This window comes from Erinaceus europaeus, chromosome 13, assembly GCF_950295315.1.
Source record: "Erinaceus europaeus chromosome 13, mEriEur2.1, whole genome shotgun sequence".
Taxonomy (NCBI): domain Eukaryota; kingdom Metazoa; phylum Chordata; class Mammalia; order Eulipotyphla; family Erinaceidae; genus Erinaceus; species Erinaceus europaeus.
Genome location: NC_080174.1, coordinates 38,731,229 through 38,758,948, shown reverse-complemented (window position 1 = coordinate 38,758,948; position 27,720 = coordinate 38,731,229). Strand labels below are relative to the sequence as shown.

General features: G+C 44.8%; 1 protein-coding gene across 2 annotated transcripts in view; it reads left to right on the top strand.

Moving 5' to 3' along the window:
• MYOM3 (myomesin 3) overlaps positions 1-27,720 on the top strand; it is a 60,336-nt gene that overhangs the window by 17,363 nt on the left and 15,253 nt on the right. For both annotated transcript variants that reach the window (XM_007522625.2, XM_060205543.1), the window contains 16 exons: positions 460-621; positions 2,223-2,364; positions 3,957-4,156; positions 4,548-4,601; positions 5,409-5,536; positions 8,220-8,403; positions 11,683-11,857; positions 15,851-15,972; positions 16,318-16,505; positions 16,694-16,820; positions 17,897-18,075; positions 20,136-20,250; positions 21,203-21,359; positions 21,948-22,057; positions 24,909-24,953; positions 26,364-26,500. In XM_007522625.2, coding sequence (XP_007522687.1) covers positions 460-621; positions 2,223-2,364; positions 3,957-4,156; positions 4,548-4,601; positions 5,409-5,536; positions 8,220-8,403; positions 11,683-11,857; positions 15,851-15,972; positions 16,318-16,505; positions 16,694-16,820; positions 17,897-18,075; positions 20,136-20,250; positions 21,203-21,359; positions 21,948-22,057; positions 24,909-24,953; positions 26,364-26,500 — 2,225 coding nt within the window. The remainder of the gene's footprint in view (positions 1-459; positions 622-2,222; positions 2,365-3,956; positions 4,157-4,547; positions 4,602-5,408; positions 5,537-8,219; positions 8,404-11,682; positions 11,858-15,850; positions 15,973-16,317; positions 16,506-16,693; positions 16,821-17,896; positions 18,076-20,135; positions 20,251-21,202; positions 21,360-21,947; positions 22,058-24,908; positions 24,954-26,363; positions 26,501-27,720) is intronic.

Here is a 27,720-nt window from a genome sequence, read left to right as displayed (position 1 = left end):
TTTATTATCCTTTTTGACACTCCGTTCAACTCTCTCACTGTGGACCCACCACGGTCTTGAGGTCCCTCTCAATAAACCCCCACTTCCTCCATTAAGCTTATAATCCCCACCCATGGAGTCCCCTACACCTTCCATGAGTCCCAGGCCCTGCACAGGAGCCCCTGACCACTAAACAGGTCTCCTCTTCTCAATTCCTTACCCAGCATTTCAATAAGCTCTTACTCCCTTGCTGAACCCCCAACCTCTTTCCTAGGCCCTGCCCCACTTCTCAAACCCTCAGCAGAGGAACTCTGTGGACACCTTGGCTGAGCCCTAGAGTCCCCCTGCCCCACCTGCCCTAAATTCCACAACTAAACCCTGCCTCTGCCTAGACCTGCATGCACCCTGTCCCAAGCATCTGGGATTCTGAAGTGAAGCCAGGATCCTCCACAAACTCACACAGGTTCCCTCCCTCTGCAGGGAGGCTGCTGAGGTCTTCAGAACACAGACAGTCCTTCTATGCAAACCGCCAGGCGTCCCTGAAAGTATCCTGTGCCTACAAGGAGGATGAGGGGCTCTACATGGTGCAGGTGCCTTCACCCTTCGGGCCTCGGGAGCAGAGCACCTATGTGTTTGTAAGAGGTGAGATGGGAGGCAGAAGTTGTGGGGGCAGAGGCAGCTGGCATCTAAACTGACTTGCACAAACCCTCTGTTTTCTCAAGGTTGTCATTTCCCTGCTATAAGAAGGGCATGCTGGGCTAGAGACTCTTTTAAGATTTTCTGGGGCACCCTGTGGCTCTCCACACTAAGAAGAGAGAGCTGAGCATAAACCAGGGTGATTCCATTCCTGGTTGATTTCTGCTTTATGGTCTTTGAACCCATCTGGGTATGGATCCTGGCTTTGTCTCTTCACTAGCTGGTGATCTTTGGCAAGTCATTGTATTACTCTGAGATCCAGTTTACCCACCTGCAAAATGAAGGGTTGCTGCACAGCTCAGAGATAAACCATAACAATTCCTCAGGAGTGTGGTGTAGCCAGGTCCCCTCATGAAGTATGCTCCTGCCACCCACCCACACAGGCTGTTGCTTAGAAGAAGGAAACTAAGAGACTGGGGAAACAGCATGGTGGTTTACAAAACAAGCTTGCATGTCTGAGGCACCAAATGTCCCAGATTCAATCCCCAGCACCACCAGAAGCCAGAGTTGAGCAGTGCTCTGGTAAAAAAAAAAAAAAAAAAAAAAATTGGAAGGAAGGAAAGAAGAAAGGAAGAGAGGGAAGGAGGGAGAAAGAAACAAAGAAAGAAAGAGAGAGAGAGAGAGAAAGGAAAGGAGGGAGAATAATGGTTTTGCAAAAGACCTTCATGCCTGAGGCTATCAGGTCCCAGGTTTAAGCCCCAACACCACCATAAACCAGAGCTGAATTCTGGTGTTTCTCTCTGTATTCCTCTCATTAAAATAAAATAAATAAAATATTTTATTTCTTAAAAAAAGAAAGAAAATAATTAAAGCCATAATTTACAAAAAAGAAAGAAAGAAAGAGAGGAAAAAAGAGAGGCTAATGCCAGAGAGAAATCTTACTGGGTAGGGCTATAGCCTTGCTGTGTGTACAGTCGAAATTTAAACCCCAGAACCACATGAGAGGTGCTACAGTATCTGACAGTTGATGGTGTCCTCTCAAAAATAAGTCTAGTCAGTGTGGTAAAATATCCCCCAACAGTCCATAAAATAAATAAATATAATAAATAAAATGAAGAGGCTAATAAACAAAAGGAAGAAGCTATTGTACAAGTTCAGATCTGTAAGACGGAAGCTGGAACCCAGAGGGTTTATGAAATAAGAATGCAGGGTGGGGGGCCAGAGAGTAGTGCAGTGGGTTAAGTGAATATGGTGCAAAGCACAAGGACCAGCTGAAGGATCCCGGTTCAAGCCCCCAGCTCCCCACCTGCAGGGGTGCCACTTCACAAGTGATGAAGCAGGTCTACAGGTGTCTATCTTTCTCTCCCCCTCTCTGTCTTCCCCTCCTCTCTCCATTTCTCTCTGTCCTATCCAACAGCAATGACAGCAATAACAACAATGATAAACAGCAAGGGCAACAAAAGGGAAAAAAAATAGCCTCCAGGAACAGTAGATTCATAGTGCAGGCATCAAGCCCCAGTAATAACACTGGAGGGGAAAAAAAATGCATGGTGGAAGTGGGAGAAGCTCATTGCTCAGTCCTTCTTCTCTGCCACTCCGGGCTCCAGATGCTGCAGCCGAGAAGCAGGGAGCCCCAGGTTCCCCACTAAATGTCCAGTGTCTAGATGTGAACAGAGACTGCCTCCTCCTGACCTGGACCCCACCCAGCGACTCCAGGAGCAGCCCTATCAGCAGCTACTCCATTGAGTGGTGAGTCAGGTGGTAGAGCCCAGGAGCAGGGGGGAGACTGCCCTGTCATGAGGACAAGAGTGGGACCATAGGAAAGAAGGGCCTGGTGCTTGGCCTCTGAATAGGGCAGGAGGTATACAGCATTGCATAATTTAGACAACGGAAGGCTGCCCAAGCCTCCCAGTTGGGCACATTGTTTCCCAAGGTGTTGCGGACCCCTCCCAGAACCACTCCCTCAAGTAAGGGACAGCGGTTGCAGAGAAGGGACCAAACACTATGTCTGAAACATGCTGACAGCTCAAAGGCTTCGGTTTGAGGTAGCACCTAATACTGGGGCATCTGTAATCCCAGAGGCATCTGTAACTGTATTCTTTATCTCTTTAAATCCTTATAGCTGCTTCTATTTAGGGCTGAGGGGAAGCATAGTGGTCACACACCAGGCCTTCATGCCTGAGGCTCAAATGTCCTACATTCAGTCCCTGACACACACCATAAGCAAGAGCTGAGCAGAGTTCTGGCCTCTTTATTTCATTAAAATAGATAAGCACATGGGTATTTGGTGGTGACTCACATGGTAGAGCATACACCTTACCACATACAAGGACCCAAATTTAAGCCTTTGGTCCCCAACTACAGGGGAGAAGCTTTACAAGTGGTAGAGCAGTGTTGTAGATGTCTGTCCGTCTCTCCCTTCCCTGTCACCCTCTGTCAAAAAGAAAGAAAAAGGAAGGGGTATGGCATTGGGAACAGTGGCGTTGTGCAAGTATGGAGTCCCAGAAATAAACCTAGTGGCAAAAAATAAGTAAATAAATTCTTTTTCTGCCACCAATGGGGTTTCACAGTTCCAAGTCAACTTTTTCAGATAGAAGAGACAGTGGGCTGGAAAGACACCACAGCATTGAAGCTTCCTCTGGTGCAGTGGGAATCAAGCTCAAACTCAGGTCATGCATATGGCAAAGCAGGTACACTCTGAGGTAAATTATCTGGTTAGCCCAATAAATAGTTCTTATAAACAATAACCCCAGCCTGTGGGTGAGAGGACTCTTCATTGTCCCATTCTACAAGTCACATTGCCCAGTGGAGTCTGGATTTGGACCCCACATGACCCACATCCCCCCCTCCCCATGGCAACATATACTGAGGTCCCCCCCAAGGACACTGGCACCAAGAAAACATAGGGAGCCTGTGTCTAAATGTCCCTCCAGAATACACAGATACAAGCAATTGATCTATGTTATAGTAAAACTTTTGAGAGCTTTTAAAAAAAATAACATAAAATAAAAGATTAGTGAGGCCAGGTGGTGATAAACCTGATTAAGTGCAGGTATTACCATGTGATAGGAACCACGTCCAAGCCCCCAATTCCCACCTGCAGGGAGGAACTTCATGAGTGCTGCAGGTGTCTCTCTGTCTGTCCCTCTCTATTTCCTTTCCCTAACAAATTTTCTCTATCCTATTAAGTAAAATAAAGTTAAAAAAAAAAAGAGGTCTCTGAAGGTCTACCCATTTCTGTACCTGAATGACTCCAATTTCAGACTGAAGTACTCCTCATCCCCAGCCAACAGCCCAGCTGGGTGAGTCATGGACGTGCTGAGCCAGGATCTCTCTCACAGGTGCCAAGGTGAGTCTGAGCAATGGGTGCTCTGCCACGAGGCCCCAGGTGGAACCTGTCGGTGTCCCATCCAAGGTCTCATGGAAGGTCAGAGCTACCGGTTCCGGGTGAGAGCCATCAACAAAGCAGGAAGAAGCCTCCCCTCCAAGGCCTCAGAGCCCATTGTTATGGGTGACCATGTTGAAGCCCATAAGAAGACAGGTGAGTACTGATGGCTTTGGCCATCAGTCAGGACACATCCAGAACTGCCTCACACAGCAGACTAATGGCACAGCCTCCACTCCAAGCCCTATTTCTGTGGAATAGAACATCCAACCCTCAGGAAACCCTGATTTGACAGAGGAGACATACCACTATATGGAGCAATACATGTTATAATGCATGAGGACCCAAATTCAAGCCCTAAGAACACACCTGCTGGGAGGGAGATTCATTAGCCTTTGTGGCTCTAGAAACTCTGGGACACAAACTTGGTGGCAGGGGGAGGAATCAGCACCCAGAGAGTGGCCCTGTTTGACCCCTCCTAACCCAGCAACCCCTACACATCCTTCACCTACTGTTTCTTCCCCAACATCCCCCTTCTTCATCCTAGAGATTGCATTTGATCTGGGAAACAAGATCACAATCAGCACAGATGACTTTGAAGGTATGTGGGAACCTCATGACACTGACTTACCACTCCAGCCTCCTTTGTGGCTCTGGAAACTCTGGAACACAAACTAACAAAGAAGCAGAAGCAGTGGGATGGCAAAAGTGAGAGGGTCTAGTCAGAGGAGGTCAAGTTTCTCCAAACAGTAGCCCACCTTATTGACTACTCATGGAGAAGGTAGCCCATTAAGAAAAGTCCCATTGTAGGTTGTCAGGAGACCTGGGTTCTGGCTCCAGCTCTCCCTGGTCTGGTGGGTGACCTAGAGCAAGTTCCTACCCCACTCTGGGCCCCAGTTTCCTCCTCTGAAAAATGAAGTCAAGGAAATAGATCAGTAGAGCACATCTGTTACTGTAAACAAGGATCCAGGTTCAAGCAAGGTGCCCACCTACAAGGGGGGAAGCTGATGAGCTATGGAGCAGTGCTCCAGGTGCCTCTCTTCCTCTCTGCATCTCCCTCCCTCCCTCTGTCTCTATCAAAAACTAATTTGCTGGGGCTAGGTGGTAACATACCCAGTATAAAGGCCTGGGTTCAAGCCCCTGGTCCCCACCTGCAAAGGGGAAACTTCACAAGTGTTGAAGCAAGGATGCAGGTGTCTGTCTCTCTTTCTCTCTGCTCTCCCTCTTCCCCTCTCAACTTGTTCCTGTCTTATCAAAAAAGAACAAAGAAATTTTAAAAAATGGCCACTGACAACAATGGAGTCATGTAGGCACTGAGCCCCAACAATGACCATAGGGGTGAAAAAATGAGTAAACAAGGGATTAAACTTAGAAGTCTCTGAAGACTCACTCACGACTCTGATTTCAGATTTTGTGGTCATCCCCTCACCCCCAACCAATGTCCATGCTGTGGAGATCCGAGAGGCCTACGCACTTCTGGGCTGGGATGAGCCAAGCCCCCGGGGCAAGTCCCCACTGACCTACTCCTTAGAGAAGGTATGGAGACCCCAAGAACCACGCTCTCAGGCAAGCCTGAGGAGCAGACACACTGGCATGTCGTGCCATGTCAGCAGCCTGAGTTCTGTCCCTGGCACCACATGAAAAGTGCTATGGTCCCTCCAGAGGAAGCTCTGACGCTATGGTGTCTCTCCTTTATTCCATTGACCCCACCCACCCCTGCAGATTAAAAAAAAAAAAAATCAACCTGGCATGGTGAAATCACACATGTGAGGCCCCAGCTCTGAAAAATTTCCTAGCTACTTCCCCACCCCTAAGTCTGGCTAATAATGTTGGGTTACACACGGGAGTTAAGTCACTCTTCTCAGTGAGGGCTGTGTGAGGAGGGAAACTAAACTAGCACCCAGCAGTCAGAGTCACTCACTAGGTAGGACTCAGGGGTATGTGAAGGGGAGATAGCCCTGGGAGGAGGTCCTCACTGAGGACAGAGTGGGGACAGGTGTCTAGAAGGGGAGGCAGCTATTGTGCAGTGGATTCACCAAAGAGAAAGGTGGAAGCATGGCAGAGTAAAGAGCAACTCAGGTGTTTAAATCAATTCAAGGGGGGCTGGTGGTGGCTTACCTGGTCAATCGTGTACATTGCCATATGTCAGGACCCAGGTCCCACTCTTTACCTACAGGGTAAAGCGGGTCTGCAGGTGTCTCTCTTCTTTCTATTTCCCTCTCTTTTTACCTCCCTCTCCCCTCTCAATTTCTCTCTGTCCTACCAAATTAAGGAAGAAGAAAAAAATGACCACCAGGAGCAGAGAATTTGTCTCTCAGACAATGAGTTCCAGCAATAATCCTGATGACAGAAAAAAAAAGAAAATCAATTTGAGCCCTGGCTTCTGCTATTTGGGCCTTGTTTCCTAACTTTTATGGCCCTCACTTTCCTCCAGCATAGAATGTACAGCCTCTTCTGTGGGGAAGAAAGGGGAGACAGCACACAACTAAGAACATTTCATAGGGAGACAGTCTAAGCCTGAGCCCCCTCAAGAAAGAAAGCAAGTTTGCTGTCTCATTATTCCTGCGCCCAGCACAATGCCTGACACATAATTTAAAAAATTAAGATTTCAGGGGCCAGGCAGTAGCACACCTGGTTAAGCACTCATATTACAGTCCACAATGACCCAGTTTCAAGCTCCTGGTCCCCACCTGAGGGGGAAGGCTTTGCAAGAGGTGAAGCAGGGCTGTAGGTATCTTTGTCTCTCTCTCCCCTTCCTCTCAATTTCTGACTGTCTCTATACAATAAAGACAATTTAAATTTTTTTAAAAGAGTGATTACCTTTTTAAAAAATCTTTAAAAATAAAGATTTCTTCAGTCAATGAATCAAAAAGTTCCATGGAGGAGGTTATGAATGTGGTTGTCTAAATGAGCCTCAGCACACTCACAGGTGATCCTACTTCTCCAGCATAGGAAGGTGATAGACAGATGAGGAGTTATTTTATTTATTTATTTATTTATTTTTCCTTTTGTTGCCCTTGTTGGTTTTTTATTATTATTGTTGTAGTTATTATTGCTGTTGTTATTGATGTCATCATTGTTGGATAGAACAGAGAGAAATGGAGAAAGGAGGGGGAGACGGAGAGGGAGAAAGACAGACACCTGCAGACCTGCTTCACCACCTATGAAGCAACCCCCCTGCAGGTGGGGATCTGGGGGCTCGATTCTTACGCCGGTCCTTGCGCTTATGCCACATGCACTTAACCCGGTGTACTATCGCCGGACTCTCGAGGTGCTATTTTATGAGGCTGTAATAAAACAAAAAAAATGGTTAAGACTTTGGATTCAGACTTCCTGTGTTCAAATATTCCTCTTATCTCTGCTACTTACTAGCTGTGCAACTTTGTCCAGGTATTTGGTCTCTCAGTGCTTGTGTCTTCTTCTGGGGTTCAGCAATGCCATTGGTTTCTATAGCAATTTTTTTTACCTGCGTTTCAAGCCCCTAACGGCCAGAGAGGCCATGGGAGGGAAAAGTTCAGGGAGGTCAGTGGGTCCTCCCCCCCAACCTAATCCTTGCACCCTTTACCCCTAGTGCATCTCGGTCTTAACTCTCATACACAAACTGGAGTGTCTCACTGGCCTGTCTCACTCTTAGCTCTAGAATCTATCTGCCCAGAGTTGCAGTGGTGTTTGTAGCTACATTTTAGACCCCTTGATTCCATTGAGGCTGGACGTGTTTAGGGTATCTACAACTGAATTTAAATTCCAAACCCATTAAGCAGGTCACCAAATAGCTCACTTGAATAGTGTGCCTGCTTTGCCATCTGCGTGACCCAAGATCAAGCTGGCTCCCATCACATTGAAGAAAGTCTTGATGCTATGGTCTCTTTCATTCTTTCTCTGCCTCTATCTTAAAAATAAAATAAAAATAAAAGACAGAAGAGGAAGGGTCAAGATGGTCTGGAGATTAGAGCCTAAGTAATTGGGAGAAAGGGTACCACTTTGAGACCCAGTGATAAGTTCTGAGCATGTTGGATGTGCAGTACTCAGTCAGCACCTGATGAGGAGGAGGAGGAGGACTCAGTGCTCTGGGGCAGCCTGAGTGGGGATGGGAGTTCTTGACAGTGTGTGTGTGTGTGTGTGTGTGTGTGTGTGTGTGTGTGTGTGTGTGGTACCACACAGAATCTGGCATAGTCTTAAGTAAGCACGTAACCAGCTCAAGTTCTCCCCTGTGTCACAGTCAGTCATAGGCAGTGGCACCTGGGAGGCCATCAATTTGGAGACTCCTGTAAAATCCCCAAGATTCGCCCTTCTGGATCTGGAGAAAGGGAAGTCATATGTCTTCAGAGTACGAGCGATGAACCAGTATGGCATGAGTGATCCCTCGGAGCCCAGCGAGCCCATCGTCTTGAGGGGGAAGCCAGGTACCCATGTGATGTGGGAGAGGGATTGGGCCAAGACAGGTGTCAGCATCCTGGGCTTGGATTCCTATGGCTGCCAGAACAGAGTTGAGCCTGTTTTCCCACCCCTGGTCCCATCTACTTATCATGCAGCTGAAAAGCAACACTATCTCAGGCTTACGAAATGCTAGGACATCTGTGATTACATCTCAATGATTCGAAGGCTGCAGAATCCAGCAGGGGGTGCAGCTTAGGAGCAAGTGGTCCATCAGTGCTAGACATCTTTGACCAGTGCCCGGGCTTCCTCTTGCAGTCAGGAGTGAATTTCCTGAGCAAGCCCTGTCCTCTCCTTTACAGCGGCCGAGTCTCCTGCTCAGCCAGTCCTGGCAGGATTCCCCTCATCTGTAGCACCCGTACCTGGGCAGCATGTAGACCTTGGAATCCTCACCCGCCAAACCCATCATCCTTTCAAAGGCGTGGTGATGGCTCCCATTGTCCCCTTCCCCAGTCTTCCTGCTTCCGAGTCATTTTGTCCTAACTTCTTGTCCTCTGTAGCCCCTGGATTCTAGGGTTCTTTTCTTTTTGATCAGATTGTATCAAGAGGTTCCCTGAAGCTGACATTATCAATTAATCCTTTAGGGAAACCAGTTGGAGCACTACCCACCTACAAAAAGTCTGATATGCTTTAAATCCGTTGGGAAGATTGCAAAGTTTAGACTTGCTGTGTTTCAAATATCTTCCCAATTCTAGATCCACATAGAACATGGACAGACAGACAGATAGACAGACAGACATAAATAGATAATGTAATGTAAATGAATTTGTGATCAAGTGGTGCTTTATTTAACAGTAGCTTACAAAACCATAAGATTTCAGGGATGGGGAGTCGGGCTGTAGCGCAGCGGGTTAAGCGCAGGTGGCGCAAAGCACAAGGACCGGCATAAGGATCCCAGTTCGAACCCTGGCTCCCCACCTGCAGGGGAGTCGCTTCACAGGCGGTGAAGCAGGTCTATCTTTCTCTCCTCCTCTCTGTCTTCCCCTCCTCTCTCCATTTCTCTCTGTCCTATCCAACAACAACAATAATAACTACAACAATAAAACAACAAGGGCAACAAAAGGGAATAAATAAATAAAATAAATATTAAAAAAATTTTTCAGGGATGTACTTTCACACCATATGTGTTTGTATAAGTTACTGCACCCACCACCAAAGTCCTATGCCTCCCCCTTTCTCTACTAACCATCAGAGTTCAGTGATTTTCTTTCTTTCTTTTTTTTTTTCCTTTTTATTCAATAGGACAGAGAGAAATTGTTAGAAGATGGAGAGATAGAGAAGGAGAGAGAAAGATAGACACCTGCAGACCTGTTTCACCACTTGTAAAGCATTCCTTCTGCAGGTGGGAAGCAAGGATTGTGGGAGCTTGAACTGAGATCTTTGTTCTGGTCCTTGAGCATAATATTATGCGCGCTTAATTGGGTGCATCACTGCCTGGCCCCCATTGATTTTCTTTAATTCTGACCCAGCTAGCATTTGGACTTGATTCAGAAATCTAAATTCAGTGAGTGGTTGTGACTGGATGTGGACTGTCTCTGATCCACAAGCATTAGGGGAAGGTTCTGGTATGGTAGAGAAGGAGAAAAGAAGAGAGGGGAGGAGTGAATGAAATGACATTTACTTTTACTAATAAAATAAAATTATGGGGGAAAAATGAAAGATAGAAAGTGGGAGGGAGGGAGGGAAGAAGAGAAACAGTAAAGAATGCCCCATCTCCATTCTCTATAACTCCTCTACCCAGAGGTCACTGCAGCAATTGTCTGGGTGCCTGACTTCTAGTGTTTGATCATATGCTGAGGAGGGATAGTAAAAGTGATTTACACAGCTGACTTTCATGCCCGAAGCTCAGAGGCCCCAGGTTCAGTCCCCAGCACCACCATAAGCCAGATATGAATGGTGCTTTGACAAAAAGAGAATAAAAGAAAAGGAAAGAAGGGAGGAAAGAAGCAAGGAAGGAAGAAAGGAAGGAAGGAAGGAAGGAAGGGGGAGGGAGGGAGAAGGAAGGGGTGAAGAAAAGAAGGGAGGAAGTAAGGAAGCCATTTGTGCATCCGTTCCATCTCCTTGTTCATTCACGCACTCTTCTATCCCTGTACCCACTAATCCATTGTCTATTTAAAATTCACAGTAGCCTCAACCTGAAGGAGTTTAGTCTCAGGAAACCATGAGATTTCCTGGGAAGAAGTTTCAAGAAAATAAAATTAAGTTTTCTAGAGAATGAATGACTGAGGAAAACTATCAGATTTGATGACCTTTAAGAGAGAGGGAGAGAAGTTGTTTGGGTTATGTAAAGAAATGGAGCTCTTTTGTGACGAAGAGATACTTAGAGGTAAGACAGGAGAAGACTTTTATCTACTTATTTATTTATATTATTGTATTGTATTATTTCTTACTGCTACCAGGGATATCACTGGGGCTTGGTGCCTGAACAATGAATCCACAATTCCTGGTGGCCATTTTTCCCCTTAGTTTTTTTTCTTTATTTAATAGGATAGAGAGAAACTAAGGGGGAGAAGGAGATAGAGAGGAAGAGAGACAGAGACACCTGTAATACTTGTTTCACCACTTGTGAAGCATCCTCCTGCAGGTGAGGGATAGGTGTGTGATTTAACCAAGTAAACCACCACCTCCCCCATAGGACTTTTAGAATACAAGAGTCTGGGGAACATCTCTGGGTCTGCACAACTGTGGCCTCAAGTCCCAAAGCCCATCTGGACTCCCTGAACCACCTCAAGTGCAGAGAGGACAGCTCCCTGCTTCTCCCCCAGCCTGTCACCACCAAGTCACTCAGCATCCTCATCCAGCCCGTATTTCTGAGCAGGGTGTATGGTGATTGTGGGATTAATGATTCTACTAGGGAAATAATAATTTATAAGACAGTTGTTGTCACATGAGTATAATTTCCTATCTCGCCATAATAGGTATCTGTACATCATTTCTCCACTAATTTCAGTCCTCCTCCACCATTGGGCTTTGGGTCCCCAGTACCCTCTCAATACCCTCCTCCCACTCTCCCAGAGTCCTTGGCTTTGCTACCACAGACCACAGCCAGTCCAGGTTTCATTCTCAGTTTTCCCTTTCTTTCCTTGTTTCTTAAATTCCACCTATAAGTGATGGTGTCCAGTATGCATCCTTTTCCTAGCTGATCTCACTTAACATGATTCCTTCAAGGTCCAGCCAAGATGTAGCAAAGGAGAAGATTGCATTATTTTTTACAGTTGTACATTGTGATACATGTTTCTGTGTTTTAGCTACCCTGCCTCCTCCAACTCAAGTTCAAGCTTTCCGAGACACCCAGACCTCAGTGTCCCTGATCTGGAATCCTGTGAAAGAAGGCCCAGAGCTCCTGGGGTATTACATCTACTCTCGGGAAGCAGGATCATCTGAGTGGCAAACAGTTAATAACAAACCCATCCACGGCAATAAGTGAGTGCCCCACAGCTTTCTGCCCCCAGGAGCCATAGTAACAGTGAAGTGCCATTCACAATACAGCACTGGGCATGGGCCACTGTTCTAAGCTTACACATATGCACTGGATCTTTTAATCCTGACTTCAATCCTATGAACTTGAGGCTATTACTTTTATTGTTCTTGAGCAAATGGGAAAAAAAAACAAACCTTAAACACAGTGTGCCTAATTTGGCAAAACTCCTTTAGCTAGGCAGTGGAGGGACTAGATGCTGTGAAATTGCTCACTTGGATAGTGTGCTGCTTTGCCATGTGCACAACCCAGGTTCAAGCCCAAACTTTTCACACTGAAAGAAGCTTCAATGCTATATCCTGCCTCCATTCTCCTTCTCCTTCTCCTCCTCCTCCTTCTCTTCTTTCTCCCCCTCCTCCTCCTCTTCCTTCCTCCTCCTCCTCCTCCTCTTCTTCTTCTTCTTCTTCTTCTTCTTCTTCTTCTTCTTCTTCTTCTTCTATCTCTCTGTCTCTCTCTCTTTCTCCTTCATTCTCTATCAGAAAAAAAAAAAAAAAAGAAGGGACTAGCATTTGATCCTGGTGGCCTCTTTTTTCAGCAAATACCTGGTGAGGCAATTGACTGGGCCTTGCCATCCCACTACTTTTCCCCACAGCAGATGAGAGACAGAGGGTACAATCACAGAGGCCTGGTTCAAGCTCCTCGGCTCATACAGCATCTCAGTTTGGAGGCTGTGAGGTGAGGGAATTGGGTGGCAATATCTCTCTCCTCCCTTTCGACCAGAAAGAATGAATGAACTGGCCAGGCCTTGAGCAAGGCTGGTTGGACTTCCTTCACCATGGGGCATGAGGCCAACATCATCTTCCTCAAAGAAAGGGTCAGGTCCCTGAGCCTCGCTGGCCTTTGTGATAGGTAACTCATAATTTATTACTGATGAAGTTTCTTTTCTTAACTATAGGTCTTTATTGAGTAACAATTTGCAGTATAGTGAGTCTTTTTTTTTTAATCCCACCACTCCCATCATCAAAGGTCTGTGTCCTCATCCCCACCCTCATAGACAACCACTATAGTTCTTCCACAGTCTTAGATATAGGTTGATCTTTTTTTTCACATCTGTATGTTCAATTCTCTATATTCCACATATGAGTGAAATCATTCTGTAGTTGTCCTTCACCTCCTTACTTGCTTCACTAAGTATCATCTTCTCCAATTACATCCACTTTATCCCAAAGGACACAATGTTATCTTTTTACTGCAGAGTAGTACTCTACTGAGTATATGTCCCATAACCTTTTTATTTGGTCATCTGTTGGAAGGGCATGTTGGTTGTTTCCAAGGTTTTGCTATTGTGAATAAAGCAGCTATGGACATGGGGGTGCATATATCCCTTCAAATCAGTGTTATTATATCCTTTAGGGTAAATGACTAGGAGTAGAATTGCTGGATCATAAGGTATTTCCATTTGTATTTCTTTAAGGATTCTCCACAATGGCTGCACCAATTTGCACTCCCACCAGCAGTGCAGTAGAGTTCCCCTCTCTCTACATCCTCTCCAACACTTCTCTTATCTTGTTTTATTGGAGCCCATTCTCACAGGTGTGAGGTGGAATCTCAATGTGGTTTTAGTGTACATTTCTCCAGTGATAAGTGAATCAGAGCATTTCTGCATATGTCTGTGGGTCATGTGTATCTCTTCTTTAGAGAACTATCTATTCATATCTTCTGCCCACTTTTTATTGGGCTGTTCTTTTTCTTTTTGCTGAGTTATATGACTTTGTTATAGATGTTTGGTATCAACTGTTTATCTAAAATGTAATGTGCAACTATCTTTTTGCTAGGCTTCCTGTTTATCCTTATGGAATTGTCTTTTGATGTGTAAAAGCTTTTCAATTTGATATAGTCCAATGTGTTCATTTTTGGTTTTGTTTCTTTGCTCATGGAGTGTAATCTCCAAATAAGTCTTTACTGTTAAGTTCCTGAAATGTTTCACAGATTTATTCACCTATGTATTTTATAGTTTCAGATCTAATATCCAGATCTTTATTCATTTTTTATTTTTATTTTTTTATTTTCCCCTTTTTGCCCTTGTTGTTTTTTATTGTTGTTGTAGTTATTATTGTTATTGACATCATCATTGTTGGATAGGACAGACAGAAATGGAGAGAGGAGTGGAAGACAGAGAAGGGGAGAGAAAGATAGACACCTGCAGGCCTGATTCACCGCCTGTGAAGGGATTCCCCTGCAGGTGGGAAGCCGGGGCCTCGAACCAGGATCCTTACGCTGATATTTGAATATTTTTATTCATTTTGAGTTAATATTGGTGCATGGTGTTAGGTGGTGGTCTAGTTTTGTTTGTCTACATGTAGCTTTCCAATTCACCCAATACCATTTGTTAAAGAGACGTCTTTCCCCACTGGGCAGTTTTGGCACATTTATCATGTATAATATGCCTATAGATGTGTGAGTTTAGTTCTGTGCTGTCTATCATGTTCTGTTGGTTCATATGTCCATTTTTGTTCCAGTGCCACACTATTTAAACTAATACTGCTTTGAAGTATAAGCTGAAGTCAGGAATTGTGATGTCTCCATTTTTCTTCTTTTTCCCTTGGCGAGCTTTTGCTATTTGTGGGGTTTTTTTTCTCTAGTTACACATGAATTTTTGGATAAGTTGCTCAATTTCCTTTAAATATGTCATTGGGGGGCCAGGGGATGGCACACCTGGTTAAGCACATACATTACAATGTGTAAGGAACCATGTTCAACCCTCTGGTCACCACCTGCAGGAGGAAAGCTTCATGAGTAATGAAGCAGGGCTGCAGGTGTCTCTCTGTCTAACTCCCTCTATATCTCCTCCTCTCCTCTCAGTTTCTTTCTGTCCCTATCCAATAACAAATTAATTAATTAATTAATTAAAATGTATATAGAAATATTTCATTGGGATTTTAATATGGACTGCATTGAATCTATAGATTGCTTTTGGCAGGATAGCCATTTTAATATTTATTCTTTCAATCTATGAATAGGGGATGTTCTTCCATTTCTTTAGGTCATTCCATTTCTTTTAACATTGTCTTATAGTTTTCATTGAAAAGGCCTTCACCTCCTTTGTTAGATTTATTCTTTGGTATACTATCTTTTTGTATTCAATTGTAAATGGAATTGCCTCATTGAGTTCCTTTTCCTCTGGCCCATCTTTTGTATAAAGAAATGCCACTAATTTATGAGTATTGATTTTGTAACCTGCTACTTTACTGAATTTGTTGATGATTTCTAGTAGTTTTTGCTGAAGTCTCCAAGTTGGTAAATAGCAAGGCTTTTGAAAATTAGCTCAGAGTCTAGGTTATCCCAAGAATAGCATCTCCCCCACCCCAACCCACCCCACACACTTGTACTCAGTATATTTCCCTGAGGGGGAGGGGAAGCAGTTGAGAGAGCCATATGAAAGGAGTGACACAGGAGGATGAAACACTCCCTTGTATATCTAGAGAACTCAGTACACACCATCAGGCTGCAGTGATACAGTGTGCTGCTGAATCACTAGGCCCTGGAGAACCTTGCTCACAGGTGTTGCTCAAACAATACAAGAATGAATGAATTAATGAATGAATGAATGAATGAATGACAAATGGGCAGGTCTGAGGCCCATTTTGAAGGGTCCTTAGGAGGACTCTGCTTCCTAACTACAGCATTCATACGTCTAGTAAGAGCCACTTGTGTTTCAAGGTCAAGGCCCACAGTTCTGAAGATGTACTGAGCAGTACAGTTCAGGGATTGGCTACCTGAACTTTCAACTGATAACTTCTTCCAGCATGTTTTCAGTTTAATAGTGGACTCTACAAGAGCCACATCCTTAAAAATCCTTAAGGACTTCACCCTCCAGTGTATAGCCATCACTTTGAGTGACTCCCACCAGTAGCCAGTTACCCCACAAAGTTCTAAAAAGAGTAGGAATGTCTCTGGGATGCCTGGCCTTCTCTGAATCCTGCAACTCTGTCTCCCAGGTTCTCAATTCCAGGGCTGAGGACTGGAAAGGAGTACGAGTTTTGTGTCAGATCAGTCAGCGAGGCTGGCGTGGGGGAAAGCTCAGCTGCCACTGAACCCATCAGAGTCAAGCAGGCTCTGGGTGAGTCCGAAGGGGCAGGTCCAGCCTGAAAATCTCTGAGACAGCCCTGGATTGGGTAGAAAAATAAGGTTTGTAGACCCCATTTTGGAGGGCCCAGCCATAGAGGCCAATGGGGCACAGCCCTGTGTGGGGAGCTGGGGCTCACCCTGATTACTCTTTCCTTTGAGGAAAATATGACAGTAGCCTGGGGCAGATACGGCTGGTTAAGATAGTACTTCTTAAAAAAAAAAATTATACTTCTTAAGTAGCAACCACCCAGAGAAGTTGCTGGTTCCCTCAAGCCCCACCACTCAGTCTGGTTACCCCAAGGGAGTATCTGCCCTTAACCTTCTTGTCTCCCCATAGCTACACCATCTGCCCCATATGATTTCACCCTCCTGAACTGTGGGAAAAATGACATGGTCATCGGATGGAAACTCCCTAAGCGCTGTGGAGGAGGCAAGATCCTAGGTTACTTCCTAGACCAACATGACTCAGAGGAGCTGGACTGGCACCCAATCAACCAGCAACTGGTCCCCACTCGAGTGTGCAAAGTAAGCCTGGAATATGGCCAGGACCGTGATCTCAGGACGGGCCACTGTGGGATGGTCAGAGGCTGAAAGAAGACTCAGCCATGTGTAGCCAACTCATGTGCAAGTGCTAGCCCGCTTAGCCAATCTTGTTTAAAGTCCCAGAGAGTGCTGGGTCTGCACCTCTTCACAGATTGTTTCTGCTCTTCAAGGTCAGCAACCTCTGCCAAGGCCACTTCTATGAGTTCCGAGCCCGAGCGGCAAACTGGGCAGGTGTCGGTGAGCTGTCAGCACCCAGCAACCTGTTTGAGTGCAAAGAGTGGACAATGCCCCAACCAGGTAAACACCTTGGGGGAGTGGGGGACTGGGGCTCAGCACTGACCCTCATCAACCTTCCCTCCACTAACCTAGCCAAGGGGTAAACAACCACAGAGCTCTCTGTGTGTCCAAGCTCACTCTGTTTGGCCCAACCCCTGTCTGTCACCTACCACAATAATCTCTGGCACAGTCCATCTTAACCCTGACTCAAAGGACACCTGACCTAGACCATCCACTGGCCCTGTCCTCTCAACATAAACTGTCCCCTAGGTTAATACACCAACTCACTCTTTCTGGTGACTAACCAATCTTAAACCACACTACCAGGGTGACCAACTCATGCCAGTTTGCCCTGAGCGTTCCTGGTTTTGTCCCTGAAAGTCCCAGGTCCCAGGAAGCCACTCAGTTCTGGATAAGCAGGGAGTATTGGCCTCTGACACACCAATCCCAGAAGCCCCTTAGCTTTCTTACACAACAGTTCCTTGTCCCCCCAAAGGAAAGAAGGACTATAACCTTCTACTATTCTCTTACCCTGATTTCTACTCTCTACACAAAACTTTGCCTGGCAGATTATTATTATGTGTAATGCTTTAGATAACAATGATTTTAAACTACCAGTATTTCCACAACCCCACTTTCCATAAGTTGTGCCATTAATACAAGCAATAGCATTGTAAGAACTGCAATTATTACTACCCCTTTGCAGATGTATTTACACTTACAGGCTGAATTACCTGTCTAGAGTCCCCATAGCTAGATAGAATGGAGCTGGGATGTGAACTCCAATGTCAGGGAAGATAAAGATTGCTTCTGAGAAGAAGTGATGCTGAGCATATCATGAACCTAACTGACCAGGTCCCCACCTTGCTCAGAGCAAGTGCCACTGCTGGTCAACAAGCTTGCTGGCCAGGGTTCTCCACTCAAATGGCTACTAACAATTATCTGATGAGCTGGTGAAAGAATTCACTTAAATAGTGCACTGCTTTGCTATGTAAACAACCCAGGTTCAAGGACGGACTCCAAATATTGGAGAAAGTGCTGTGTAGTATCACTCCCTATCCCACTCCCCTCCTTCTCCCTCATCCTCTCTTCCACAGGCCCCCCATATGATGTTCGGGCATCAGAGATATGTGCCACTTCCCTGATGCTGCATTGGGAGCCCCCAATGTACACAGGGGCTGGACCAGTCACAGGCTACCACATCAGTGTCCAGGAAGAAGGCTCTGAGCAATGGAAGTCCATTACCCCAGGCCCCATCTCTGGCACTCACCTCAGGGTGAGTCCCTGCCCCATCATCTGTAACTCATTCTGAACATTCCCTGATACAAAACCTCAGGGCTGGAACAAACCTCAGAAATCACTGCCCTTACTTATTAGGCAAGAGAGGACCAGAGAGAGCAGATGCTTGCTTGCCTCAGGTCACACAGCAAGTTGGTGGTAGATCTGGTGGACTGATTGTCTTAACCTGTTCCATACTGGCCACACTTGTCTCTAAAATCTCACTTAAAATTGACTAGGCAGATCAACATTAGATTATATACTTCCTTGAGTCAGGAATTCTGCTTCTAGGATTGAACCAAAGAGCAATAATTTAGCAAATTTCCTAAGACCTAGGTCAGTGATGTTCATTGTAGTGATATTTATAAAATCAAATTAAAAACAACTTAGATGGGGGCCAGGTGATGGTGTACCTGCTTGAGCACACATATTATAATGCATAAGGACCCAGGTTCAAGCCCTGGGTCCCCACCTGTCCCCACCCTGCTTTAAAGTAGTGAAGCAATGTTTCAGGAATCTCTCTGTCTCTCACCCTCTCTATTTCCCCTTTCCCTCTCAATTCCCCTGGCTGTCTCTATCCAATAAATAAATAAATAAAATTAAAAATTAAAAAAACTTAGGTGTCCATTCTGTGGATGATTTGTTTAAATAAATCAGTTTGCCCTTAAAGTGGAATCATGTGCCAAGTAGTACAAAGAACATGGCATTTTAAGAAGTGGCAAAAGTATTAAGAATGTAAAACAGGGACCAGGTGATGGCTCACCCAGTAGAGCACACACATCATGTGCAAAGACTAGAGTTCAAGCCCCCAAGGCCCACCTGCAGGGGGGAAGCTTCACAAACCATGGAGCAGTGCTACAGATATCTCTTGTTCCACCTGTCTGTCTGTCTGTCTTTCTAGCTATCTATCTATCTATCTATCTATATCTATATCTCTCATTCTTCATACAAAGCCTGCCCGCAAATGTTTATATCTATCTGAAAATATCTCCCTACAGGAGAGTTGACTAGTACTGGACAGTTGATCAAAGAATGAGAGGGAGATAGAGAGAGAGAGAGAGAGAGAGAGAGAGAGAGAGAGAGAGAGACTCCACCTCCTCGTGTGCATTGGCTCTGGCCAAGGCAGGGCTGGTGACTTGACACCATCTATGCATGTGAATGGTCGACCAGAATTTACTCAATCTTTCATTAAATATATCTTGACTCCTTATTTCCACATCTGGAATTAGGTCCTAGACACTAGACATTAAGAATCTAAATAGCTCACAATACACAAGTAATAGGCAGTATGCATTATGTGAGGAAAGGTTGTGTGAGAGATTCTGAGGACTTCCCAAGCAGGGAAGTCAGAGACCTGTCCTGGAATCCTGGCTTATACCTGAGCAGAGTGAGGAGCTGGGACTGGCTAGACCAAAGAGGAGGGGACTCAGAACCTTATGCTTGAGAGTCCAGTGCTTTATCCACTGCACCACCTCTCTGGCTACCACACACTTAGATTATTATCTCAGAAAGATAGACAGAGGGAAAGCTAGACTGGGCAGGGAGAGTCTAGGGGGAGACAAACCATTTAGGAAACTGCTGTGCTAATCCAGATGAGGAGAAATGGAAAGTTTTGATCAGAGCCACCTTGGAAGGACAACAGTCGAATTCAAGAAACAATAAGGAAATAAATGAGTAGAACTTGGTACATGGCTCAAGATAAAAATGTTGAAAATGACTCCTAGGATTCTCTTTGAGGTGATGGGCAGAGGAGTGTTAAGGGCACAGAAAGGAGGAAGATTTTCTTGCTAGAAAGCAGGTGAAAAAGCTAAGCTGAGTGAGTAGAGTCCAGGTGCAGACATGGAGAACAGCCCCAGGAGAGAGGCCACAGAAAACTGTCACTCAAAGTCAGGAAGGCAATTAGCTTCTTTTTTTTTTTTTTAACGAGCTTCTAACCTGCCTCACCCCCAGGACAATCTGTGCTCCACAGAGAGTGGTTCCCTGCACCTTATAGCCAGGATTGTGGTACAGGTGAGTCTTGATTGTCCTCAGTACTCATTCTTGTTCCCTCACTCCTAGGTTTCTGACTTGCAGACGGGGAAGACTTATCTGTTCCAGGTACAGGCTGTGAATTCAGCAGGTGCAGGGAAACCATCCATGCCCACCGACCCCATACTTCTGGAGGATAAGCCAGGTAGAGGCAAACAGAATGTGCCAACAGAGCACTGCTGGGCTGTGCCACAGAGGTTGGGGTGGAGATAGAGAAGCAGGAAGCCTGCAGCAGATCAGAACCTGAGGAGCCTCCAAACAGCCACTGTTCTTCACCCCTTCTAGGTCTTCCTTTCCTTCTTTCCCATCCCTTGTTCCCATTTCTTTCTTGGCATCCCAAAATATGAGCATAGCTTGCTTGTAAGTTGATGGGGGCTTCCATCTTTCATATACACATCCATAAGCTCATAAACACATACTGTTCATGGGTATATAAAATAACACCTTACTCCATGCTCAACACATAGCTTTGCTTGTCTCGTCCCCTGACAATACCATGCCAACTGCTATGCTAGGTCCTTCTACTGCCCCAGCCCTCCCAACAAATCCCTCAGTGAGGAGCCATTGTCCCCATTTTAGAATTAACTTTAGAGTTGCTCAGAGAGGTTAATGACCACATGTCATAGTTACTATAAGACAGAATCAATCCAGTCCTCCAGTTATAAGGTTTATTCTGATTTTAAATTATTCTTTTAACCATTCATTATTTCTTCCCACTTTTTAAATGTATTCATTCATTTGACAGTGACTGAAAAATCAAGTTTCTTGTTATAGGGTGAGAGAGAGGCAGGATGAAGGGACAGTCAACAAACAATACACAAGCAAGACAGAGATAAATGCTCCAAAGAAAATAAAACGATATGGTGGGTGCGAGTTTCTATATTAAAAGTACTTGATTAGGGCCTCTATGAGGAGGTGATGTTTGAGTTGAGAAAGGGTCAGAGCATGCCAGACCTTGAAGATCATAGCAAGGAATCTGGTGTTTATCACTTTATTCATTTGCAGTGGGAAGATCAGCAAAGATTAAAGCAGGAGAAGGGCACAACCTGGTTTATTGTTATAAACATCTACTGTCCTCTATTGATTCCTGTCTTTAGATGCTCAGGAGATTGAAGTTGGAGTGGATGAAGAGGGCTTCATCTACCTGGCTTTTGAAGCTCCTGAAGCCCCTGATTCCTTGGAGTTTCAGTGGTCAAAGGACTATAAAGGCCCTCCAGACCCCCAGAGGGTCAGGATTGAGGAGGGAGAAAACAAGTAAGTGAGAGGAGGGGATACAACTAGTCCAGAGGTCCCAGATGTTGTCAGATGAGCTGACAGAAGGATAGAGGAGACCTCTGGCAGGATCTAGAGATAATGGGCATGAAAGGGACCACATGGTCTGTCATTAAGGATATTATCTACCCTCTGAGGAGCAGGGAGAAGACAGTGTGTTTAAGGGGCTGAGTTGGTGATATTTGGAGACTCATCTGCCTCTGCCTGTGACTCTGTGTCAGTGCTGCTGAGGAGATGCTCAGGGCTTAGTTTCTAAGCTGAGTGCCAATGACTTGTTTTTGCAAATTTTCTGAGCTGAGCACCCCATCTATAGCTGGCGGGGTTGGGACCAGAAGAGCATAGATATTGTCAAATATCCCACATTTCATGCTTCCACCAGCCCTGTTCAGAGAAGGCAGGACAACCCATAAGAAGACCCTGTGCCAACATGATCACTGGTGGTGCCAGGCCAGAGCTTTCCTGGGCAGGGGACCATGAAGAGTTCTAAGGAGGCGTCCTCCCAGGCTTCTTGGCTTGCCCAGGGTCTGGGGACCTGGGCCCTCCAGGTTTCCACTGTCCTCTCTTTGTCAGGTCCAAGGTCATCCTGAAAGAGCCTGACCTGGAGGACTTGGGTGTCTATTCAGTAGTGGTCACCGATGCTGATGAAGATATCTCAGCAAGCCACACACTGACTGAGGAAGGTAAAAATGCTGCTCCACTGCCACCTTCCCCCCAAAAAACAACCTCGGATCAAGAGTCCTAGACACAAATACCCTCAGAGGCTGGCAAGAAGGAACAGACAATAACGCAAGTGTAACAATCAATTGCAAATGACAGACTAAAGAGGGAGGCTTACAATAGGGAGTGGTGAGGTCTGTAGAAAACCAGAAAGTGGGTGGATGTTTGGTTATTTAAATAGAACAGAAGGCAGAACTAATGACTGACAAGATTTATTCTCTGTTGTCTCTGTCTCAGTGAGGGATCGTTCATTGCTTTCCCTGCTGATTGAAAAAAAAAAAAAAAAAACTGTGATTGTTTAGTTTTGTTGAAGAGCAGAAGCCAAAGCAGCTTGAATTCCAACTCCAGTTTCATACTCTGCTGGTTATTAGACTTTGGGCAAGTTATGTCACTTATAAAGCCCTTGGTATCTTCATCTATAGAAGGAGATTATAATCCTTGCTTGTCCCAGTTAAAACTAGGTTGTTATATAGATATGACTTAGGGCCAGGCAGTGCATACTCAGTTGAACACACATATTACCATGCACAAAGACCCAGGTTCAAGTCCCTGCTCCCTATCTGCAGTGGGGGACTCTTCACAAGCTGTGAAGCAGGTCTGTAGGTACCTATCACTTTCTTTTTTTGTTTTTTGTTTTTATTTACTTTATTTATTTTTATTTATTTATTTATATTTAAGAAAGGATTAATTAACAAAACCATAGGGTAGGAGGGGTACAATTCTACACAATTCCCACCACCCAATTTCCATATCCCACCCCCTCCCCTGATAGCTTTCCCATTCTCTATCTCTCTGGGAGCATGGACCCAGGGTCATTGTGGGTTGCAGAAGGTAGAAGGTCTGGCTTCTGTAATTGCTTCCCCGCTGAACATGGGCATTGACTGGCCGGTCCATACTCCCAGTCTGCCTCTCTCTTTCCCTAGTAGGGTGGGTCTCTGGGGAAGCAGAGCTCCAGGACACATTGGTGAGGTCTTCAGTCTAGGGAAGCCTGGCCGGCATCCTGATGACATCTGGAACCTGGTGACTGAAAAGAGAGTTAACATGTGAAGCCAAACAAATTGTTGAGCAATCATGGGCCCAAAGCTTGGAATAGTGGAGAGGAAGTGTTAGGGGGGTACTCACTGCAAACTCTAGTGTACTTCTGCTTTCAGGTATATATTTTGCAGTAGTTTATGGATACGTGTGAACATAAGCTCTCTCTCACAGAAACTGGTGTATATCTAGGTTTTGGGACTTTGTTAGAAAGTGAACCACCTGAGATGGAATTAGAGTATACTATGAAAGGAAAGGTCTCACCCGAGTAATGAAGCTGAAGGGTTGTCATTCCACACGTGAAGTCTCTGGACACAGTCTGAAGTGAAGCATGTTGAGGTGGCAATCGTTGCGTTGGTTAGGTTGTGATTGGCAGATGCAATATTATTTGATATGGATTGGGAGAGGCATACGGGAAAGTGGGCCCTATCCAAGGGTTCCAGGACTGGGGGAAGTAGAGGCTCTATAGTGGAGATGTGAGGTTCCTGCTGTCTTAGGGTTCAAAAAGACAATCGATAGTTAATGTTATCATCACATTATTTGTTAATTGGGTTAACTTTGAAAAGTCCTTTTGTTAGGGTTTGCTGTACAGTACCCAGTATCTTGTATATAGCTGTGCTAACCTATCACTTTCATTCACTCTATCTCTCTCTATCTCCCCCCTCCACTCTCAATTTCTCTCTGTCCTATCAAATAAAAGAACAGAAAAAAAAGGAAAAATGGCCACCAGGAACAGTGGATTCATCATGTAGCCACTGAGCCCCAGTGATAACCCTGGTGGCAAAAATAAAACAAACTCAAATACAATTTGGATTAACTAAAGCTACTCATAAGAGTAATGGTTGGGGGGGGGGGTGTACTCCTCTTCAACGCTTGTCATGAGTCCCAATTTACCATGTTAGTGACTCTAGGACTTACTGAGAAAATGAGGATGAATCCCATCCCAGCCAATTCATTCATGTACCATGTATTTATTGGACAGTCACTGTGTGCCACTTTCATAGGTCAGAGTTCAACTCAGCAGAAGAGACAGGCCTATCACAAACACATATTTAAGCAATCGAAGACTGTGCTCTACAGAACAACCCTAGAGACTTACATATAGAAGCACTCAGTGTAGGGCCAGGCCCTCTGAGACTAGGACAGCATACTAGAGTGGACTAAGACTACTTTTAAGGATCATTTCTGTAGTTTCTTTCTATTTTTTCATTTTTTATTTTATAGAGACAGAAGAAATTGAGAGGGGAGGGGGAAATAGAGAGGAAGAAAGACAGAGAAACACCTGCAGACCTGATTTCCCCTTGCAGGTGGGAGCCTAGGGCTTGAACCTGGGTCCTTGTGCACTATAATACATGCACTCAATGGAGGGCACCACTACCCAGCCCATTTCTGTAGTTTCTCGATAGAATGAACTAACAAAGAGACTCAGGAGTCAGAGGGCCAGGAGTAGACAATGGTGTTCACCCTACAGCACTGCATGAGGATGAGTGAGCTCATGCAGGGTCTGGCACATAGCTGGTGTTTCTCTAGAGAGGTGGCCCCAAGCCAGACCTGGAAGGGCTTAGAGGATAATCTACCTCAGAGTAGCCAGCAGAAGCCCCCACATCTTTTTCAGTGTCCCAAGACCAAGGATCACAGTGCCCATCACCAACCTCTGTGTCACAAATATCTCAAACTGAGCAACTTCCACCCAGCATGAACCTTAGGATGGTCCCCATAAACTCCACTGGTCCAGTATTGCCTCATTTATGTTTGTTTTTCCTTTGTTCCTCCCTGACTCAGAACTGAACAAACTGAAGAAATTAAGCCATGAGATCAGAAACCCAGGTAAGCAGCCATCTTGCCACTCTGGGCAGCTCCTGGGCAGCTCCTGAGCAAAGCTGAGAACTACAAAAGCCGCAAATTAATAAGATGGTGGGAAAGATGAGGCATCATGGGACAGGTCAGGGAGTTGGCAATCAATGACAGAGAAAAGGACAGTCAGCAGACAGCAAAGGGGTATCAAGGGAAAGCAGTAGGAATGGTTTCTTCTTGGATATGGGTTTTCTTTTTATTGTAAATAATATCATTATATCTCCTTTATTTATTTTCTCACCACTCCCATCACCAAAGGTCTGTGTCCCCAGCCCCACTCTCATAGACAACCACTATAGTTCTTCCACAGTCTTAGATACAGGTTGACCTTTTTTTTTTCACATCTGTATGTTCAATTCTCTATATTCCACATATGAGTGAAATCATTCTGTAGTTGTCCTTCACCTCCTTACTTGCTTCACTAAGTATCATCTTCTCCAATTACATCCACTTTATCCCAAAGGACACAATGTTATCTTTTTACTGCAGAGTAGTACTCTACTGAGTATATGTCCCATAACCTTTTTATTTGGTCATCTGTTGGAAGGGCATGTTGGTTGTTTCCAAGGTTTTGCTATTGTGAATAAAGCAGCTATGGACATGGGGGTGCATATATCCATTCAAATCAGTGTTATTATATCCTTTGGGGTAAATGACTAGAAGTAGAATTGCTGGATCATAAGGTATTTCCATTTGTATTTCTTTAAGGATTCTCCACAATGGCTGCACCAATTTGCACTCCCACCAGCAGTGCAGTAGAGTTCCCCTTTCTCTACATCCTCTCCAACACTTCTCTTATCTTGTTTTATTGGAGCCCATTCTCACAGGTGTGAGGTGGAATCTCAATGTGGTTTTAGTTTGCATTTCTCCAATGATAAGTGAATCAGAGCATTTCTGCATATGTCTGTGGGTCATGTGTATCTCTTCTTTAGAGAACTATCTATTCATATCTTCTGCCTACTTTATTGGGCTTGGATATAGATTTTCTAAACCTCTGCTGGGAGTAGCATACAATCTTAGGAGCAGTTGGTCACAAACTTGGGGGCCCATTGCAGTCACCCCAGAGCTTTTCAAATTCCTGATGCTTACTCATGTTGGCCACTGCAGTTTTGAAAGCCTTCTGAACCCAGGACCCAATCAGAGTGAGAAATGCAGCCTCAGAATCATAAGAGGAAATGTTTGCCTGAGATTAATTCAATCTAGAGCTAGCAAGGCAAGCAAGCAAGCAAGCAAGCAAGCAGAAAACCTCGCCAGCCTCCCCCCTTCCGTCTTCTCTCCTTCAGGCTCCCTAAGCCTTTAATGTGTCAAATGTCAGAGTGTGCTCAGGGAGGGGTTGGTGGGGTAGAGAATGAAGAGTGTGCCCCACCCACCCTCTGTGCCCAGTGATCAAACTGATCTCCGGCTGGAACGTTGAGGTCCTGGAGCAAGGAGAGGTGCGGCTTTGGCTGGAAGTGGAAAAATTATCTCCAGCTGCTGAGCTGCATCTAATTTTCAACGAAAAGGAGATCTTCAGCTCACCGGTAAGCAGAGGCTCAAAAGTCCTTAGCAAGATTCCCAGTTTCACATAGTTCACAGTCCAGCATCTCCCCCTAGTGAACATCCTCACAGAAATGGCAATATGCTTTTGCTATCCTTAGACTGTAGGGGTGGGAGGGGGCGCCAGGACATCTTACTTTTAGTACTTGAGAGGTTTGATAGGGACCCCAGATGACCTCCAATGGAAGTGGCACTCCCACAATTTCCCACACCTCCTACAACTTTTGAATGTCCTGCCAGACATTCTTGAGATGCAGATCTACATTCATGCTTAAGCCTGTATACATCCACACCTATACCTGTAAATCAGATATAAACATATTTTTGCACTGTTTCAACACACACTGAATAGAATATTTTTATTTCTTTGATAGCTTTGCCTAAGTTTTTTCACTCTCCTTCCTGTTATTCTTCTAAAGTGCAGCATGAATGAAATGCATAATATTGAAATGCATAACACTTTTATTTCTTCTTCATATTACAACTGTGTTGTTAGGTTGTTTTTTAAAACCATATGTATAGTGGTAACTCCTTGTGTTTTAATCATATGTATAAATATATTTTATGAAATTGAATCATATGTGTTGCCCATATTCAGATGTTTTTACTTAAAGGGCCATATTTTTTATAGGCATGGCAGTTTAAAGCTCTAGACAGACTCAATTATGAGGTCATACTACTTGTGACTCACTGCCAGATCCAAAGTGGCAATAAGAAAATGCTTGTTCTAAATAGAAGCATTGGAGCAAGAATTATAGAATTATAGAAATAGAATTATAATTATAGAAATAGAAGCAGAGGAGAAAGAATTAGAAATAGATGTCAGAAAACTCATATCCTTTCCCTGTGGGTTGTGGTGTTCCTGAATAGGCCTCTTCACCTCTCTGAGCCTGTCTGTGCAACTGTGGAATGTTACTGACTGTCTCAAAATCAGCAGGAGCAAATGAGAAAATAGACTCAAAAGTTCTATTTCAAAAAGTGGAAACTGAGAGGTAGGGAGATAGTGTCGTGTTTATGCAAAAGACTGAGTCCTCAGTTCAATCCCTCGCACCATCACTGCCCAGAGCTGAGCAGTGCTCTAGAAAGAAAAAGAAAAAAATGACCTTGTCACATAAAAGTATTGAAATATTACAGTGTTTAGACTCTTCTATACACATCACTAAGACCATCAGTGGAAAAATAAAATGAAATTAGATGGCTCCCT